Source organism: Ranitomeya imitator, chromosome 3 (genome assembly GCF_032444005.1).
Source record: "Ranitomeya imitator isolate aRanImi1 chromosome 3, aRanImi1.pri, whole genome shotgun sequence".
NCBI classification, from domain to species: Eukaryota; Metazoa; Chordata; class Amphibia; order Anura; family Dendrobatidae; genus Ranitomeya; species Ranitomeya imitator.
In genome coordinates this window covers 845,199,198-845,218,860 of record NC_091284.1, presented here as the reverse complement: position 1 = coordinate 845,218,860, position 19,663 = coordinate 845,199,198, and the positions used below count along the sequence as shown (strand labels likewise).

The window sequence follows — 19,663 nt, the reverse complement described above, 5'->3', positions numbered from 1 at the left end:
ACATTGTTGCGGCCCCTGAGGTGCCAGAGCAGCAAACCCCCCATAAGTGACCCCATTTTACAAAATACAATGAATTTAATCTACAGGTGCAGTGATCATATTGACACCACAGGTGTGTCACAGAATTTTATACCATTGGGCATGAAGAAAAAATAATTACATTTTTACCACCAACATTTTTTTTATCCCCAGATTTTACATTTTCACACTGGGAAACGACTAAAAATGGCACCAAAATGTGTCCCACAACTTCTGATGAATGTAGAAATATCCCCTATGTGGCTGTACAGTGCTGCCTAGTCATCCGGTGAGACTCGGGAGGGACTGAGAGCTATTTGCCTCTTGGAGTGCAGATTTCCCTAGTATAGTTGGTGGTCTCTAACTGCTAGAAGAGCAGATTTCCCCCCTCAAGTGACCCGATTTTATTAAGTTATACCCCTTTTGAGAATCTATGTGCAGGTGCAGTGGTGATGTTGACTCCGTGGGTGTTTTCTAGAAACAAACAGCAGTGGATGTCGCTGAGTAGTGACCAGTACATTGGAGACACGAACCTGTAAATTAGGCGGGCTCTCATCGCTACAGAAATGCCAAACATGTGGGTGCTAAATGTGGTTTATACATGCTAGGGCTCAGGAGGAAGTGGGCATTTGGATTTCTGAGGGCAGAATTTGCTGAATTTCTTTTGGAGTGTGAGGAGCTATTGTACTGTTTCAAGCCTTTGTCATACCTTTAAGGTGCATGCCCCCTATATTTCCGTCAACAGATGATGGACCTGAGTGGGGACTTGCTTTTTTGTGGATTGAGTTGAAGTTTTTATTTTGCATAACATTTGGGATCACATTTATCTGGCGCTCTACACTGATCACGTATCATACAATTATTAGGTTCTGTAGAAGGACGTAGATCTGGGGATTTATTATGATGGAATATAGGCTGAACTGGATGGACAAATGTCTTTTTTCGGCCTTACTAACTATGTTACTATGTTAAGGTTTTACACCTAAATCTCTGAGTGACATAATTTAGATGAAAGCCCCAAGGGATCCAGTCACTATAGCGAGGCAGCAACATTACTCTGGACTCCGCCTGGCCTCTGTTCAGTGGTGACCTTTTTATTCAGAGGTGCACAAAACTGTGGCCGACAGCACTTTTTTTTTTCAAACACACCTAAAAAGACTTACACCATAAGTCAGACGACATCCACAGTGCCACCATATGCCTCATTATAGGGAATCTTCTGCTGGGGGTTCCGTCTGAATCACGCATTTTGGAGATTTCCATGGAAATCTTTGTGTAAGCGCTCAGCATATCGTGCAGGATAAATATGCGCTGAGCCTTACTATGATCTTTGGGAGGCAGAATGAACAAGTCAACAGCAGGTGAAGAATTTTGAATGTTTATTTACATTTTTCTTTTTTATCGTGTTTTATTCCACTTTTAGTTCAGCGGTATGATGATAAAGCATTGTTTTTTGCCTCTTTTTTATTTATTTTTTAACGGCATTCACTAAAGGGGTTAACTAGTGTGCTTTTTTTATAGGTTGGGTGGTTTCGGACGCAGCAATACCAAATGGTGTATTTTTTTATTTTCTTTTTTTACATAAATGTTTTTTATTGGATTAATAATTTTTCTTTTTGTTCTTTATTATGCAATTTTTAAAAAATATTTGTACAATTTTTATTGACTTGTTTTACTTTTTGCCATTGTCCCAGGATGGGACATCAACTTCACACTGACAGATAGCTGATCTAATACTCTGCAATGCTTCTGGGATTAGATCTGCATCTAACATGCAAGGAGGACACGTGTCAGGTGCTGCTCTGAGCATGAGCTGACAGGCCAACATCTCTGGGTGACTCCGGGGCCATCTTTTAGCCTGGGGTCACCATGAAGACCATCGGCATCTCCCTCTGTGATGCCCCATGATGTCGCTATCACTATTGACCGTGGAATAACAGGAGTTAAACGCCCGTGCAATTATGACTTTGTGTATATCAGGCGGGATGCGGGAGTTCGCTGTATATATATATATGGCGCACGTTGGGAAGGGGTTAATATGTTGATTACATATTGTGCCAGGCTAGCTAGTTTGTTGACCTACAAAACAGAGGAGGATGAACTATACAGATTGATGAAATACTCAAACGATGCCAGTTAAACTCATCCCACCTCCCCCATTGACCTGTAGAAGATGACCAGAGCCACAGATGTGGATATAAAGAGGGATTTCTAGTGTTCTACAAGAAGAATCAAGTGACTTGACAGAACAAGAGCCAGGACACCATAACTCCATAAACAAACACTCTACCAGGACAACATGGTTCCATTAATAGGGACACAGAGTTGACCTTCTACATGATATCAGCTTAGGGGACTACTGCCCCAGCTGAAAGAATACAGATCTGCTCCAATGACCATCATGGATACATTTGGGGAAGCCAGGATATGGACCCTCTGGTCACCTGAGCCCCATTGATATGCTTAGTGAAGCCAGGATTGGCACCCATCGGTCACCTGGCTCCATGGAAATGTTCAGAGAAGCCGAGTTGTGACCTTCTGGTCACCTGGCCACGCATCTCAATGGACTGTCAGCTTCCTAAGCTTGTCGTTACCTCCTCTCTGTGGGTGCCCACCAAAAGTAGGGTGCCACAGGTGGAGGTAGTTGGCCCTGGAAGCTCTGAAGTCGAAGCTGCTCTAATCCCGGTGACTCAGCGTAAGGGTGTGACTCTGTAATTTGCACCATCTTGTGTATTTGCTGGACCTGTTCTATATGTTATTGTATATTATATATTATATGGTATTGCCTCTTTGTTTTACCCTCACCTTGAGTAGTATTCTTCCCATGATAAAAGGAGAGAGGGTGTTCAGTGGGATGTTCCCTGGTCCATGCGGTCTCGGGCCTCTGACAAGAGAACCCACTGACCCCCCGTATCTCCACACTATACATAAAGCACACTGACCCTTTAGTAATGCGTGCAGGATGGCGACGTCCATTCCTTGGTCTCCTACTTTCTCTTCCCTCAGGATGGTAAGCAGAGATCCCATCCGCACAATGTCTTGAATCTGCAGGAAATAAATCAGGAAAAGTTAACAGAGAATTTCCTCTAAAGCAAAATCTAATTTTTAGTGGAGATTTGTGGTAAAGTCTTCATCACACTGAAGTGGGAAAGAAGTGGACCAGGTTTTCTGTGGTCAAATCCTACACTTTGTGACTTACCTTCTTGGTCCACATGATGATCTGAGCTTCTGTGAAATTATCATATGTGTCATGGAAGAGGTTCCTCAGTTTGTCCTTGATAAGAGAGATGGTAATCCTTGATGAACTAAGGTTTGCTACTTGCGCAATGATGTCAGCAACACGTCCAGACCCTTCTACGATTACGCACGGCGTGTTATTACACATAGAGCTGTGGATCGTCTGCAGAGAGATTACAGTAATGACTTGATGGTGTGGTGGGACATCAGAAAGAAGGGGCCATAACTGGTTGGCCAGACCTGGAGCAGGGTTCATAGCTCACCTAGATTGTCTTAATATCATGATGGAAAGAGATAAAGAGAAAGTGACCAAGTAACATATTCCAACTCTTCTATCATTCCAACAGGACGGGTTGTAACAGCCGGCATAAGACAAGTGTGCGCTATCTGTCCTGGTGTAGATGTGGCTCCACATCAGACCCTGGACCATGGCTTTGACTATTGGTCATATCATCAGTAAATGGAACATTTGGTTAGTCTAGGGGTCTAGTGTCAGATCTGGAGCTTTTCATTCTGGAGATCACAGGTCATCTCTATGTATATACAGAAATCATTTTGACTGGAACCGACCACAGAACTGATAGACTGGTTCAAGTTTCTCATGGACAATGGAAAAGCTTGAGATGAAGAAGGTGATTGAAAAAAAGTGAGAAACATGAAAGACTAGAACAGCCGGGTGTGCGGGGCACTTACATCCAGGGTTCCCGGGCCTCCTTCAAGCACCACACACACTATTGGGACTTTTAATGCTGTCCCTGAAAGACATAAAAGTTATATGATGGCAGAATAATAAGAGGAACCCAAACATCCAGGCACATCATAATGTGAAACACGCTGGACAGTAGTAGGATCATGTGTATTATGTGCAGAACAGGACAAGTTTGCTCTAGATCAGTGTTCTCCAACCAGTGGATCATGGCCCTCATGCTGTGTGACTTGTGACCCCATGTTGTGTGCTTTGTGACCCAAATGCTGTTTGCTTCATGACCCTCATGCCATGTGACTGGTGGTGACTCTAATGCTGGTTTTCTGATTGGATCGCAACCCCATGCTGTGAGGTTATCCTCATGCTGTGAGGCTTCCCAAAGAAGTCCTGAATTTTGACGACACACTGACAATTTACATTATTACTAAAGGATCCCAGTCACAAATCATAAAAATGGATGTCAAGTCTTAGTAGCATAGTAACATAGTAACATAGTTAGTAAGGCCGAAAAAAGACATTTGTCCATCCAGTTCAGCCTATATTCCATCATAATAAATCCCCAGATCTACGTCCTTCTACAGAACCTAATAATTGTATGATACAATATTGTTCTGCTCCAGGAAGACATCCAGGCCTCTCTTGAACCCCTCGACTGAGTTCGCCATCACCACCTCCTCAGGCAAGCAATTCCAGATTCTCACTGCCCTAACAGTAAAGAATCCTCTTCTATGTTGGTGGAAAAACCTTCTCTCCTCCAGACGCAAAGAATGCCCCCTTGTGCCCATCACCTTCCTTGGTATAAACAGATCCTCAGCGAGATATTTGTATTGTCCCCTTATATACTTATACATGGTTATTAGATCGCCCCTCAGTCGTCTTTTTTCTAGACTAAATAATCCTAATTTCGCTAATCTATCTGGGTATTGTAGTTCTCCCATCCCCTTTATTAATTTTGTTGCCCTCCTTTGTACTCTCTCTAGTTCCATTATATCCTTCCTGAGCACCGGTGCCCAAAACTGGACACAGTACTCCATGTGCGGTCTAACTAGGGATTTGTACAGAGGCAGTATAATGCTCTCATCATGTGTATCCAGACCTCTTTTAATGCACCCCATGATCCTGTTTGCCTTGGCAGCTGCTGCCTGGCACTGGCTGCTCCAGGTAAGTTTATCATTACCTAGGATCCCCAAGTCCTTCTCCCTGTCAGATTTACCCAGTGGTTTCCCGTTCAGTGCTGCATACATCTTCTCCATTTTTATTTACATTTGGCTAGTGAAGAATATGATTCGTAAGGTAGAAGAGGCAAGAGACCTCTGTCATGGACATTCTATTCCATGTTCTTGCCCATTTCTTAAGAGATAAGCAAGTTTTTTTTTTAGATATGATGAACAAACAATCACTGCTACGTTTCCAGGCATGGCCGGTGTCTTTATTAATTGCACAAAGCACCACAAGGGCCAAAACTTGTAGAGTTCACTGAATGGATGTCAATGAATCCACTTCAGCATATCTAATATGGATTTGTACCCACTAGTGGTGCACTTCTTATGAAGATGCTGATGCTTCCTCTATGGAAAACCAGTGGAACAAATACGGGAAAAACTATGGCCTGCATATTCAGAATATTGCAGGGGTCACAGCTCCCATTCAATATATTCAGTCCACCAAAATTGGAAATAAAGAATCCAGAAACTCAACACTCTCTTCTCTGCCCAACTCGACTCAGGGCCCTTGTGAAATGGGACAACATTGTCCTTTGAGGTCTATGCGTTGCCAGGTCCAGACCAATCGGAACCACTCTAGAAGTTCTGATGGCCTCTACCGAGCATGAGTGCACTTTAATATATTCACACGGGAGGCACCAAGACATGAGAACCATGAAGAAGTTTAGGTAAAATGTATATCCTTTATAAACGATATTTTGGTGTTTCCGTGTGCATATGTTTTCTATGTCCAGATGTAAGATGGCCTGAAATCAGGGGCCTTGCTCATGCCAGGACACTATCAGTCACCTCTGTGGTGAGAACTCTTGGACCGGCATGGGTGAGATGGATATTTGGTGTAGAAATAATGACTTTCCAGTGTATTTCTATGTTCACAGCTCCACGTGGAGGTCTACTCATTACTATCTCACCTCCTGTCTGCATTGTTTGCTGGGAGATGTATTTCTCTAGTCGACCTCTCAGCGGGATTTCCACTCCATACTTTCCATGTGTCCCGTCATCCACCAGGATAAAGTGTGTGTGGTTGTTATCCAGACAGCACAATGCCCCCTGAGATCCCTCATCCATCGGGTATAGAGCTGGAGCGCCACCCTGTGGGGAAAGCACAAGTATATACCTTCATCCAAAAAAACCCCCTGAAATTCCTCACTTGGTTAGGTCACTATTAGGGTATGTGCACACGTTGCGGATTTCCTGCCGATCCACAGTGTTTTTTGCCTCGCAGAAACGTTACAGATCCGCAAGTGATTTACAGTACAATGTAAATCAATAGGGGAAAAAAACGCTGTGCTAATGGTGCGGAAAATTCCGTGCGGAAACGCTGCGGATTAAAAGAAGGAGCGTGTCACTTCTTTGTGCGGATCTGCAGCGTTTTTTTGTACCCATTCCATTATAGAAATTCGCAGGGGTAAAAAACACAGTAAATCCGCAAAAAATCCGCAGTAAATCCACAGCAAATCCGCACAAAATCTGCACAAAAAACGCGTCAAATCCGCACAAAAATTTCCTAAGCCTAATCCGCAACGTGGGCACATAGCCTTAATAATAATCTTTGTTTTTTATATAACGCTAACATATTCCGCAGCGCTTTACAGTTTGCACATATTATCATCGCTGTCCCCGATGGGGTTCACAATCTAAATTCCCTATCAGTATGTCTTTGGAATGTGGGAGGAAACCGGAGAACCTGGAGGAAACCCACGCAAACACAGAGAGAACATACAAACTCTTTGCAGCCTTAGTGATGACTAGTGTTGAGCATACCGATACCGCAAGTATCGGGTATCGGCCGATATTTGCGGTATCGGAATTCCGATACTGAATTCCGATACTTCCCGCGTATCGGATACCGGAATCGGAAGTTCCCAGAATTCAAATTGAACGCTGCAGCCAATGAGGAATGAATGAAAGTGTGGGCACATCCTGTTTAGCATGGTGGGCATGTAAGTACTGGCAAGGCTGGGATTGGCTGCTGAAATGATGTCACTCTGCACTATAAAAAAGCGCTGCCGCCATTTTGCGCTCACTCTGCTGTGATTTCAGTTAGGGACAGGACGCTGTGTTCTAACTGAGGGCCAGTTGAGATAGCTAATTGCTTTATTTTCCTTTCCAAAGGCTAATTTAGCAAAACGCTGTGTGTTCTTCACTGTTCACCTTGCTCTTGCCTTGCAGCGCTGTTTTAACAGCGTTCTGCAAGGTCTCTGTGTGTGTGTGTGTGTGCAGCTCACTCTGTAGTCTGTGTGCAGCCATATACCCGGTATTCAGCTCAGGGGGGGTTCACACTGCCTCACACAGTTGTTCTTTTTTGCTCTTAGTGCAGCCTGCTGCACATTTTTTCTCAAATTTCCTATTAGTGTTTTTCCACCAGTCTCCAGCTCTATTGTGGAAAAACACTACATAGGATAACCTAGAGGGGGGTTTTGGGGCCTTGCAGCGCCGTTTACGGCTGTCTGCACGGTCTCCGTGTGAGCCCAGCTCGCCCTGTAGTCTGTGTGCAGCTATAGCCGGTTGGATTCAGCTCAGGGTTCGTTACTGGCTCATACCTTGCGAAAAATTTTCCTTTTTTTTCAAATAGTGCAGCCTGTTTAAAATTTGACAAAAAAAAATCCTATAAGTGTCTTTCCACTCGTATCCAGCTAAATAGTGGAAAAACACTATATAGGATAACCTAGAGGGGGTTTTTTGGCCTTGCAGCGCCGTTTACGGCTGTCTGCACGGTCTCCGTGTGAGCCCAGCTCGCCCTGTAGTCTGTGTGCAGCCATAGCCGGTTGGATTCAGCTCAGGGTGCGTTACTGCCTCATACCTTGAGAAAAATTTTCCTTTTTTTGAAATAGTGCAGCCTGTTTAAAATTTGAAAAAAAAAAAAATTCCTATTAGTGTCTTTCCACCAGTCTCCAGCTCAATTGTGGAAAAACACTGCATAGGATAACCTAGAGGGTTTTTTTGGGGCCTTGCAGCGCCGTTTACGGCTGTCTGCACGGTCTCCGTGTGAGCGCAGCTCGCCCTGTAGTCTGTGTGCAGCCATAGCCGGTTGGATTCAGCTCAGGGTGCGTTACTGCCTCATACCTTGAAAAACAATTTCCTTTTTTACAAATAGTGCAGCCAGTTTAAAATTTGAAAAAAAAAATTCCTATTAGTGTCTTTCCACTTGTATCCAGCTAAATAGTGGAAAAACACTATATAGGATAACCTAGAGGAGGGTTTTTTGGCCTTGCAGCGCCGTTTACGGCTGTCTGCACGGTCTCCGTGTGATTTAAACTTGCTCTGTAGCCCGATCTGCACCAAAAAAAAGGTTAAGTTCACCAAACACAACTTAACACTTGTGTAGGCCACATTTGAAAAATAATAAAGTTTAGTCCACAATTTACAACATTAGTGTTTCTTACACCTGTTAGGAGGAGCATTACAGGAATAAGCACACTAAGGCCTTAGTACTTTTCTGCTTATCTTTATCTGTCAACCAAGATGAAGAGGGCAGGGAGTAAGGCACGTGGGCGTGGGCGCGGAGCAGGGAGAGGAGCAGGGAGAGGACGTGGTGATTCTGTGCCTGCTGCGGGCGCCGGTGACTCGTCGTCACTCAGTTTCAGCAGGGAACAGTCCTTCATGCGCAGCTTTGTCGGAGAGCGCCGTGCACCGCTGCTGCGTGAAGACCAAATTGAAGCCGTTGTCGGGTGGATGGCAGCTAACGCCTCGGCATCGACTTCAGTTAGTGCCGCATCCTCTCAGGCACAGAGCACTGGAGAGCAGCCATCTGTCTCTTCACCACCTGCCAAATTGGCCAGGCAGTCAGAGAGCCCAGGACAGGAGCCGTCTCTACTTCTGTTCTCTGAATCTCTTGGCTTGGAAACAGGGGGCCAGCCAAGCAGAATTGGAGAAATGGAAGAAGAGGCAGTGTGCAGTGATGCCCAACACCTTTTTCTCTCTGACTCTGAAGAGGCAGGTGGGCCAGTGCCTCCGGTGACCACAGCGCAGTACGCATCTGATGATGAAACTCAGGTGCCGCTTTCTCGTGCGTACTGTGCTGCTGAGACTACCCAGGAGGAGCAGTTGGTGGCAGAGGGTAGTGGAGATGATGAGGTCCTTGACCCATCGTGGCGTGAGGAACAGGAAGGTGGTGGGAGCAGCTCAGAGGAAGAGCTTCCTCTTACGGGCCAAAGAGGGAGAGGGAGGGGGAAGACTGCGGAGCCTGTAGCCTCCACTTTGGCACCCGTTAGGAGCCTGTCTCTTTCCAAAGCCAAAAAGGGCGCTCCCAAGACTTGCAGTGCCTGGTCCTTTTTTGACACAGTTGCAGATGACATTTGTTTTGTCAAATGCAAGCTGTGTCATCATAAAGTAAAAAGAGGGAAAAATGTCAGCAACCTCAATACCACAAATATGTGGAAACATGTGCGGACCAGGCACGCGGTGGAGTTACAGAAACACACTGAAGATGTAGGCCAACCAACAGCGGCAGCTACCACCTCTTCAGCTCGTGTTGCCTCTTCCTCCAGCTCACGCACAGCTGGTTTGGCTTCCTCCCAGAGACCTTGTGTAATTCCACCCACAGCACCACCTTCCCAGTCATCCTCACACTCCCAGTCTACTCTACAGCCATCGGTAGTACAGGCATGGGAGAAAAGGCGGGCATTCTCGGCCAACCACCCCCGAGCACAGGCTCTGAATGCAGGCATTGCCAAACTGTTGTCCCTGGAAATGCTCTCGTTCAGGCTGGTGGAGACTGACAGCTTCCGTGACTTGATGGCATTGGCAGTCCCACAGTACAAGGTGCCCAGCCGCTTTTACTTCAGCAGGCAGGCTGTCCCTGCCCTGCACAGGCATGTTGAGGCAAACATAAAACATGCGCTACTGAACGCCGTCAGTAGCAAGGTCCACCTCACCACCGATGCGTGGACCAGTCAGCATGGACAGGGGCGATATGTTTCCCTCACTGCCCATTGGGTTAATGTTGTTGAGCCAGGTACAGATCGTGTGAGTGGCGCAGGACGTGTCCTGCCCACTCCAAGGATTGCAGGAATCCAGTCTGTACGCATCGACTCCTCCTCTTACACCAGTTCCTCTGATTCCTCTCTGCAGGATCCGTGACAGTCCACCTCCACATGGACCCGTGAACGTTTACCTATGACCGACATGAGCACAGCCGTGGCCAAACGTCAGCAGGCCGTCTTGAAACTAGTTTCATTGGGGCATCGAAGCCACACAGCGCAGGAGCTCTGGAATGCCATCAAGCAGGAGAGCGATGTGTGGTTACTGCCAGCGAATCTCCAGCCAGGCATGGTAGTGTGTGACAATGGCCGAAATCTGGTGGCAGCTTTGGCCCTTGGCAACCTCACTCACATCCCATGTCTGGCACATGTGCTCAATTTGGTTGTGCAGACTTTTCTGAGGGACTATCCGGATCTTGATGCCCTGCTGCACAAGGTCCGCCTAGAGTGTGCTCACTTGCGGCGTTCCAGCTTGGCCAGATCCCGCATTGCTGCTCTGCAGCGCCGATTCCGCCTTCCGGAACACCGCATCATATGTGACCTACCTACCCGGTGGAATTCCACGTTACATATGTTGGAGCGGTTGTGTGAGCAGCAGCAAGCAGTTATGGAGTACCAGCTGCATCAGGCGCAAAGAAGTCGCAGTCAGCGCCGATCAGACTTCACAACCACAGAGTGGGCCACTATGAAGGACGTCTGCCAGGTTTTGCGTCCTTTTGATTATTCCACGCGGATGGCAAGTGCAGATGATGCACTAGTCAGCATGACTGTCCCCCTTATCTGCCTGCTTCAGCAAACTTTGCAAGGGTTAAGGGATGATGTGGTGGAAGAGGTGGAGGATGAGGAGTCACCTTTTCCATCAGCTTCTGGAGAGTCAGCGCCACGTGGTTCCTCACAAAGGGGTACGCAGGGGCCAATTTGTGAGGAGGATGAGGAGGAGTCAATGGAGGAGGAAGAGCTCCGTCCAGAGGAGGGAGCGACACAATTGTCCAGTGGTCAGTGTGTACAGCGAGGGTGGGGTGATGACGAGCGGGCAGAGATCATGTCTCAAGCAGGGGACAGCGTTTCTGGGCCAGTTGGCACTCTGCAGCACATGGTGGATTTCATGCTGCAGTGCCTGAGAAACGACCGCCGCATCGACCACATTCTCAACATGCCTGATTATTGGGTGTTCACCCTCCTCGATCCTCGCTACCGGGACAACGTCCAAAACCTCATCCCTGCGTTGACCCGGGAGCGTAAATTGTGGTAATAAGTACCACGACACACTGGTGAATTCCATCATCTTCTCCTGTCCAACTGAGAGGAGTGCTGCTAGTGCTTTACAAAGCAGCTCAGTGCGTCGAGGCAGTGGGGGAGGCTCTGCCCAAAGAGGGAGCAGAAGCAGTGCCTCTGCCCAAGGCAAGCCCAGTATGGCACAACTCTGGCACACTTTTGTGTGCCCGCCCCAAATGTCTACACCATCACCGGCGGCTCCAGTCAGCAGGAGGCAACGGTTCTGTCAGATGGTGACAGACTACATGGCTTGCCCTCTTACTGTACTCCCAGACGGCTCTTCCCCGTTCAAGTTTTGGGTCTCTAAGCTGGATACATGGCCAGAGCTAAGCCAGTATGCATTGGAGGTGCTGGCTTGCCCTGCGGCTAGTGTCTTATCGGAACGTGTCTTTAGTGCCGCAGGTGGTGTACTAACAGACCGTCGCATGCGACTATCCTCCGATAACGTTGACCGGCTTACTTTCCTGAAAATGAACCAGGCCTGGATCTCGCAGGAATTTGCCACTCCTCTGCCTGATTAAGTAATTGGGTGTCATCCAGGTCTCCTGCTGTGTTCATCTTTCTACCACCTGAACTGCTATTCCTGGGCTCCAACACCGCCAGTTGCGGCTCAGAAGTGCAGGCTGCACAGTAAAAAAATACGACCCAGTGTTATTGGGTTTCAGTAACGTCAGCTGATCCCCAGCTGTGTAGCCAGCAATGTGTCCTGCGACCGCCACGCTGGCACAACAACCTAAATGTAAGGGAACCTGTCCCCCCCCCCCCCGTCGTTTGTTACTGAAAGAGCCATCTTGTGCAGCAGTAATGCTGCACAAGGAAAAGGTAGCTTTTTTTTTTTTAGCTCTTTGCACACGCAGAACTTAACACTTATAAAATGTGTTCACTGATACCGTTATACCGTCCCGGAGCTGGGACTTTCCTTCGTAATGTGACGCAGCACAGCCGTCATTCCTACCCCCTTGGTGCCATCCGCTGCCTCCTCAGCGTTGTTTTAAGCTGTCACGGAGCCTGCGCTGTTCTGTTATCCCTTGGGCATGCCCTATTTGCGCTGCCTGTCTTCTGACATAATTTGGTGTCAGGCTGGCTGCGCCTGTGCGGCCGCGGTGCCCGAGATCCCGCCTCGCAGTGTCTTCTGATTGAGTCACACTGCGGGCCTGGGATCCATGGGCATGCGCAGTGCATATCTTCCCCTCGGGCTCTCGCTCATTTCCCTCCGCCTTCTTTAGACTGTGCGCCGTCAGCTGATCCCTAGCATGCCACGGCCGTGACACCGCACAGTCTGAAGAAGAGGGAAGGAGGGGAGTGAGAGTCGAGGTTATGCACTGTGCATGCCCATGGTTCCAAGGCCCGCAGTGGGATTACGTTAGATGAGACTGCGAGGTGGGATCTGGAGCAGCGTGGACGCACAGGCACTGACAGCCTGACACCAAATTATGTCAGAAGACAGGCAGCGCTAATTGGGCATGGCCAAGGGCTAACAGAACAGCGCAGGCTCCGTGACAGCTTAAAACAACGCTGAGGAGGCAGCGCACGGCATCAAGGGGATAGGAATGACAGCTGTGCTGTGTCCCATTACGAAGGAAATTCGCACCTCCGGAACGGTTTAACGGTATAAAGGGACACATTTTTAGTGTTTACTTCGGTGTTTGCAAGGAGCATAATTAAAAGAGCAACCTTTTCCTTTTGCATCCTTAGTGCTGCACAACATGGCTCTTTCAGCTACAAACGTCTTGGGGGGGGTTAAAGGTTTCCTTTCAACTTGCTCCAATCAGGCTTCGGCCTACACTCTGTTCCTCTGCTCCTCCTGCTGTCCCTGGGCTCTAACACCGCCAGTTGGTGCCTGGAAGTGCTGTGTGCACAGTCAACAGTCGCTCCTCTGTTATTGGGGTTCAGTAACGTCAGCTGATCCCCAGCTGTGTGTGCGGCAATACCTCCAATCTGCTCCTCCTGCTGTCCCTGGGCTCTAACACCGCCAGTTGGTGCCTGGAAGTGCTGTGTGCACAGTCAACAGTCGCTCCTCTGTTATTGGGGTTCAGTAACGTCAGCTGATCCCCAGCTGTGTGTGCGGCAATACCTCCAATCTGCTCCTCCTGCTGTCCCTGGGCTCTAACACCGCCAGTTGGTGCCTGGAAGTGCTGTGTGCACAGTCAACAGTCGCTCCTCTGTTATTGGGGTTCAGTAACGTCACCTGATCCCCAGCTGTGTATCCGGCAACGTGTCATGCGACCGCCACGCTGGCACAACTAAAATGTAAGGGGACCTGTCCCCCCCCCCCCCTAGGCGTTTGTTACTGAAAGAGCCACCATGTGCAGCACTAATACTGCACAAGGGAAAGGTCGCTCTTGAAATTATGCTCCTTGCAAACGCTGAACTACACACTCATGTAATGTGTCCCCTCACACCGTCCAACCGTCCCGGAGGTGGGACTTTCCTTTGTAATGTGACGCAGCACAGCCGTCATTGCTACCCCCTTGGCACCGTGCGCTGCCTCCTTAGCGTTGTTTGATTCCGTCATGGACCCTGCGCTGTTATGTTATCCCTTGGCCATGCACAGTTTGCGCTGCCCGTCCTCTGACATCATTTGTTGTCGTCCTGGCTGCGCCTGTGCGTCCACGCTGCCCGAAATCACACCTCGCAGTGTCGTCTAATGTGATCCCACAGTGGGCCTGGTATCCATGGCCATGCGCAGTGCATATACTAGCCTCTCACTCCCCTTCTTCACGCTTCTTCAGACTAGGCGGCGTCAGCTGATCCCTAATAGCATGCCACGGCCGTGACGCCGCACAGTCTGAAGAAGCAGGAAGGAGGTGAGTGAGAGGCGATGATATGCACTGCGCATGCCCATGGATCCCTGGCCCGCAGTGGGACTACATTAGATGACACTGCAAGGTTGGATCTCGGGCAGCTTGGACGCACAGGCACTGCCAGCCTGACACCTACATGATGTCAGAAGACGGGCACCGCTAACTGTGCATGGCCAAGGGATAACATTACAGCGCGGGCTCCGTGACAGAACCAAACAACGTTGAGGAGGTGGCGCCCGGCACCAAGGGGGTTGGAATGACGGCTGTGCTGTGTCACATTACAAAGGAAAGTCCCACTTCCGGGATGGTTTGACGGTGTGAGGGGACACATTATATGAGTGTGTACTTCAGCGTTTGCAAGGAGCATAATTTTCGGAACAACCATTTTCCATGTGCAGTATTACTGCTGTACAAGATGGCTCTTTCAGCAACAAATGCCTGGGGGGGGGGTTAAAGGTTCCCTTTCAACTTGCTCCACTGCAGGCTTCGGCCTACACTCTGCTCCTCTTTGATTCCCTGGGTTTCAACACTGTCAGTTGCCACCTGGAAGTGTTGTCTACACAGAAAAAACACTAGGTGATGTGTCAGTGGGGTTCAGCACCGCCAGCTGTTCCCCTGCTGTGTAGTCGGCAACGTGTCCAGCACAAGCCACGCTGGCACAACAGAACAAAAGCTGCCACCAGTGCAGGCTTCGGCCTACACTCTGCTCCTCTCCTCCTCCTGCTGACCCTGGGCTCAAACACCGCTAGTTTTTGCCCGGAAGTGCTAGCTGCACAGAGAAAAACACCAGCCAATGTGTTAGTGGGGTTCAGCAACGCCAGCTGTTCCCCTGCTGTGTAGCCGGCAACGTGACCTGCAAACGCCATGCAGGCACAGGAACTGAAATTAAAAGGGAACCTGGCCCCACCCCCCCAGGTGTTTCTATGTATAACAGCCACCTAGTACAGCAGTACTGCTGCATTTGTACAAGGTGGCTGACTTTTTCTCCTTGCCCACGTGGAACTCAACACGTACAAAATGTGTCTCATTGAGACCATTCCACTGTCACTGAGGTGTGACTTTCCTTTGTAATGATACGCAGCACCCCCCTTGGTAGCGTTTCCCGTCTTTTGTCATCATGGTTAGCTGGCTGCGCCTGTGCATCCGCCCTGCTAGAAACAACGCCCCTCGTTGTCATATTTATTTTGTCAGCGAGGGTGTGGTTTATGGGCACGAGCAGTGCATATGTTCGCCTGTCTTAACTCATCTCCTTCCGCCTTCTTCAGACTGTGCGGCCTCCTGGCCGTGGTAGGCGATAAGGGATCAGCTGAGGCCGCCCAGTCTGGAGCAGGTGTAAGGACATGTGTAAGCGGCAAACCTATTTACTGCACAAGGCCACGAATCCCAGCCACGCAGTGTGATTTTTTGAAAACACACTGTGGGTCTGGGATTCATGTCCATCGCTAACCGCAACGGCCGACATGAAATGAGGTCAGAAGACAGGAAGCGCTCACAGCGCATGGCCAAGGGATCACAATAGCGCAGACTCCTGTACAGCAAATAACAACGCTCAGGAATCTGCGCCCAGTACCTAGGTGCAAATTTTGACACCTGTGCTGCGTCTCGTTAAAAAGACAAGTCACGCCTCCACAACTGTTTGACAGTATAATGGGCTAAATAGTGTACGTGTTTAATTCAGCGTGTGCAAGGAGCAAAATTAAATAGAGCAACCTTTGACTTGTGCATCATTAATGCTGTTCAAGGTGTGGCTCTTGTACCTTGCAACACCTGAGGGGGGGGTTAAAGGTAACCTTTGAAATTGGTTCAACTAGGCTTCGGCCTACACTCTGCTCCTCTACTCCTCCTGCTGACCCTGGGCTCAAACACCGCTAGTTTTTGCCCGGAAATGCTAGCTGCACAGAGAAAAACACCAGCCAATGTGTTAGTGGGGTTCAGCAACGCCAGCTGTTCCCCTGCTGTGTAGTCGGCAACGTGTCCAGCACAAGCCACGCTGGCACAACAGAACAAAAGCTGCCACCAGTGCAGGCTTCGGCCTACACTTTGCTCCTCTCCTCCTCCTGCTGACCCTGGGCTCAAACAACGCCAGTTTCTGCCCGGACATGCTAGCTGCACAGAGAAAAACACCAGCCAATGTGTTAGTGGGGTTCAGCACCGCCAGCTGTTCCTCTGCTGTGTAGTCGGCATCGTGTCCAGCACAAGCCACGCTGGCACAACTGACCAAAAGCTGCCACCAGTGCAGGCTTCGGCCTACACTTTGCTCCTCTCCTCCTCCTGCTGACCCTGGGCTCAAACAACGCCAGTTTCTGCCCGGACATGCTAGCTGCACAGAGATAAAAAAAACAGCCAATGTGTTAGTGGGGTTCAGCACCGCCAGCTGTTCCCCTGCTGTGTAGCTTGCAACGTTTCCTGCAAACGCCACGCAGGAACATGAACTGAAATTGAAGGGAGCCTGCCCCCCACCCCCCCAGGTGTTTCTATGTATAACAGCCACCTTGTACAGCAGTACTGCTGCATTTGTACAAGGTGGCTGACTTTTTCTCCTTGCACACGTGGAACTCAACAAGTACAAAATGTGTCTCATTACAGACCATTACAATGTCCCTGAGGTGTGACTTTCCTTTTTAATGACACGCAGCACCCCCATTGTTAGCGCTGCCCGTCTCCTGACATCATTGGTTGGCTGGCTGTGCCTGTGCGTCCCCCCTGCCCGACACAACGCCCCCCGTTGTCTCATATATTTTGACTGCGAGGGTGTGATTGATGGGCACGAGCAGTGCATATGTTCCCCTGTTTTCACTCCCCTCCTTCCGCCTTCTTCTGACTGTGCGGCCTCATGGCCGCGGCATGCGATAAGGGATCAGCTGAGGCCGCCCAGTCTGAAGCAGGTGTAAGGACATGTGTGAGCGGCGAACATATTTACTGCACAAGGCCACGAATCCCAGCACCGCAGTGTGACTTTAGGAAAAGCCACTGTGGGTCTGGGATTTATGGCCATCGTTAACCGCACCGGCCAACATGAAATGAGGTCATGAGACGGCCTGCACTAACAGGGTATTGCCAAGGGATAACACAAGAGCGCAGTTTCCTGTACTGCAAATAACAACGGTAAGGAATCAGCGCACAGCACCTAGGTGTAAATTTGTACACCTGTGCTGCGTCACCTTAAAAAGACTAGTAGTCACGCCTCCACTACTGTTTGACAGTATAATGGGCTAAATAGTGTACGTGTTTAATTCAGCGTGTGCAAGGAGCAAAATTAAATAGAGCAACCTTTGACTTGTGCATCATTAATGCTGTTCAAGGTGTGGCTCTTGTACCTTGCAACACCTGAGGGGGGGTTAAAGGTAACCTTTGAAATTGGTTCAACTAGGCTTCGGCCTACACTCTGCTCCTCTACTCCTCCTGCTGACCCTGGGCTCAAACACCGCTAGTTTTTGCCCGGAAATGCTAGCTGCACAGAGAAAAACACCAGCCAATGTGTTAGTGGGGTTCAGCACCGCCAGCTGTTCCCCCGCTGTGTAGCCGGCATCGTGTCCAGCACAAGCCACGCTGGCACAACCGACCAAAAGCTGCCACCAGTGCAGGCTTCGGCCTACACTTTGCTCCTCTCCTCCTCCTCCTGCTGACCCTGGGCTCTAACACCGCTAGTTTTTGCCCGGACATGCAATCTGCACAGAGAAAAACACCAGTCAATGTGTCAGTGGGGTTCAGCAACGCCAGCTGTTCCCCTGCTGTGTAGCTTGCAACGTGACCTGCAAACGCCACGCAGGCACATGAACTGAAATTGAAGGGAGCCTGCCCCCCACCCACAGGTGTTTCTATGTATAACAGCCACCTTGTACAGCAGTACTGCTGCATTTGTACAAGGTGGCTGACTTTTTCTCCTTGCCCACGTGGAACTCAACACGTACAAAATGTGTCTCATTAGAGACCATTACAATGTCCCTGAGGTGTGACTTTCCTTTGTAATGACACGCAGCACCACCCTTGTTAGCGCTGCCCGTCTTTTGACATCATTGGTTAGCTGGCTGCGCCTGTGCATCTCCCCTGCTCGAAACAACGCCCCACGGTGTCTTATTTTTTTGGACAGCGAGGGTGTGATTGATGGGCATGTGCAGTGCATATGTTTGCCTGTGTTCACTCATCTCCTTCCGCCTTCTTCAGACTGGGTGTCCTCATGGCCGCGGCAGGCGATAAGGGATCAGATGAGGCCGCCCAGTCTGAAGCAGGTGTAAGGACATGTGTGAGCGGCAAACATATTTAGTGCACCAGGGCACGAATCCCAGCACCGCAGTGTGATTTTTTAAAAACACACTGTGGGTCTGGGATTCATGTCCATCGCTAACCGCAACGGCCAACATGAAATGAGGTCATAAGACAGGAAGCGCTCACAGCGCATGGCCAAAGGATCACAAGAGCGCAGACTCCTGTACAGCAACTAACAACGCTCAGGAAGCTTCGCCCATGCAAAAAGGTGTTGTTTTCGACACCTGTGCTGCTTTTCTTTAAAAAGACAAGTCACGCCTCCACTACTGTTTAACAGTATAATGGGCTAAATAGTGTACGTGTTGCATTCAGCTTGTGCAAGTAGACAAATTAATAGAGCAACCTTTTACTTGTGCAGCATTAATGCTGCAGAAGGAGTGGCTCTTGTACTTTGTAACACCTGAGGGGGGGTTAAAGGTAACCTTTGAAATTGGTTCAACTAGGCTTCGGCCTACACTCTGCTCCTCTCCTCCTCCTGCTGACCCTGGGCTCTAACAACGCTAGTTTTTGCCCGGAAATGCTAGCTGCACAGAGAAAAACACCAGCCAATGTGTTAGTGGGGTTCAGCACCGCCAGCTGTTCCCCCGCTGTGTAGCCGGCATCGTGTCCAGCACAAGCCACGCTGGCACAACCGACCAAAAGCTGCCACCAGTGCAGGCTTCGGCCTACACTTTGCTCCTCTCCTCCTCCTCCTGCTGACCCTGGGCTCTAACACCGCTAGTTTTTGCCCGGACATGCAATCTGCACAGAGAAAAACACCAGTCAATGTGTCAGTGGGGTTCAGCAACGCCAGCTGTTCCCCTGCTGTGTAGCTTGCAACGTGACCTGCAAACGCCACACAGGCACATGAACTGAAATTGAAGGGAGCCTGCCCCCCACCCACAGGTGTTTCTATGTATAACAGCCACCTTGTACAGCAGTACTGCTGCATTTGTACAAGGTGGCTGACTTTTTCTCCTTGCCCACGTGGAACTCAACACGTACAAAATGTGTCTCATTAGAGACCATTACAATGTCCCTGAGGTGTGACTTTCCTTTGTAATGACACGCAGCACCACCCTTGTTAGCGCTGCCCGTCTTTTGACATCATTGGTTAGCTGGCTGCGCCTGTGCATCTCCCCTGCTCGAAACAACGCCCCACGGTGTCTTATT

At 49.2% G+C, this 19,663-nt stretch overlaps 1 protein-coding gene across 1 annotated transcript in view; it reads right to left on the bottom strand.

Moving 5' to 3' along the window:
* LOC138671448 (transient receptor potential cation channel subfamily M member 2-like) overlaps window positions 1-19,663 on the bottom strand; it is a 348,271-nt gene that overhangs the window by 175,022 nt on the left and 153,586 nt on the right. The window contains exons 7-10 of the mRNA XM_069759624.1: window positions 6,096-6,276; window positions 3,949-4,010; window positions 3,218-3,418; window positions 2,961-3,063 (exon numbers count right to left, since the gene is read on the bottom strand). Coding sequence (XP_069615725.1) covers window positions 2,961-3,063; window positions 3,218-3,418; window positions 3,949-4,010; window positions 6,096-6,276 — 547 coding nt within the window. The remainder of the gene's footprint in view (window positions 1-2,960; window positions 3,064-3,217; window positions 3,419-3,948; window positions 4,011-6,095; window positions 6,277-19,663) is intronic.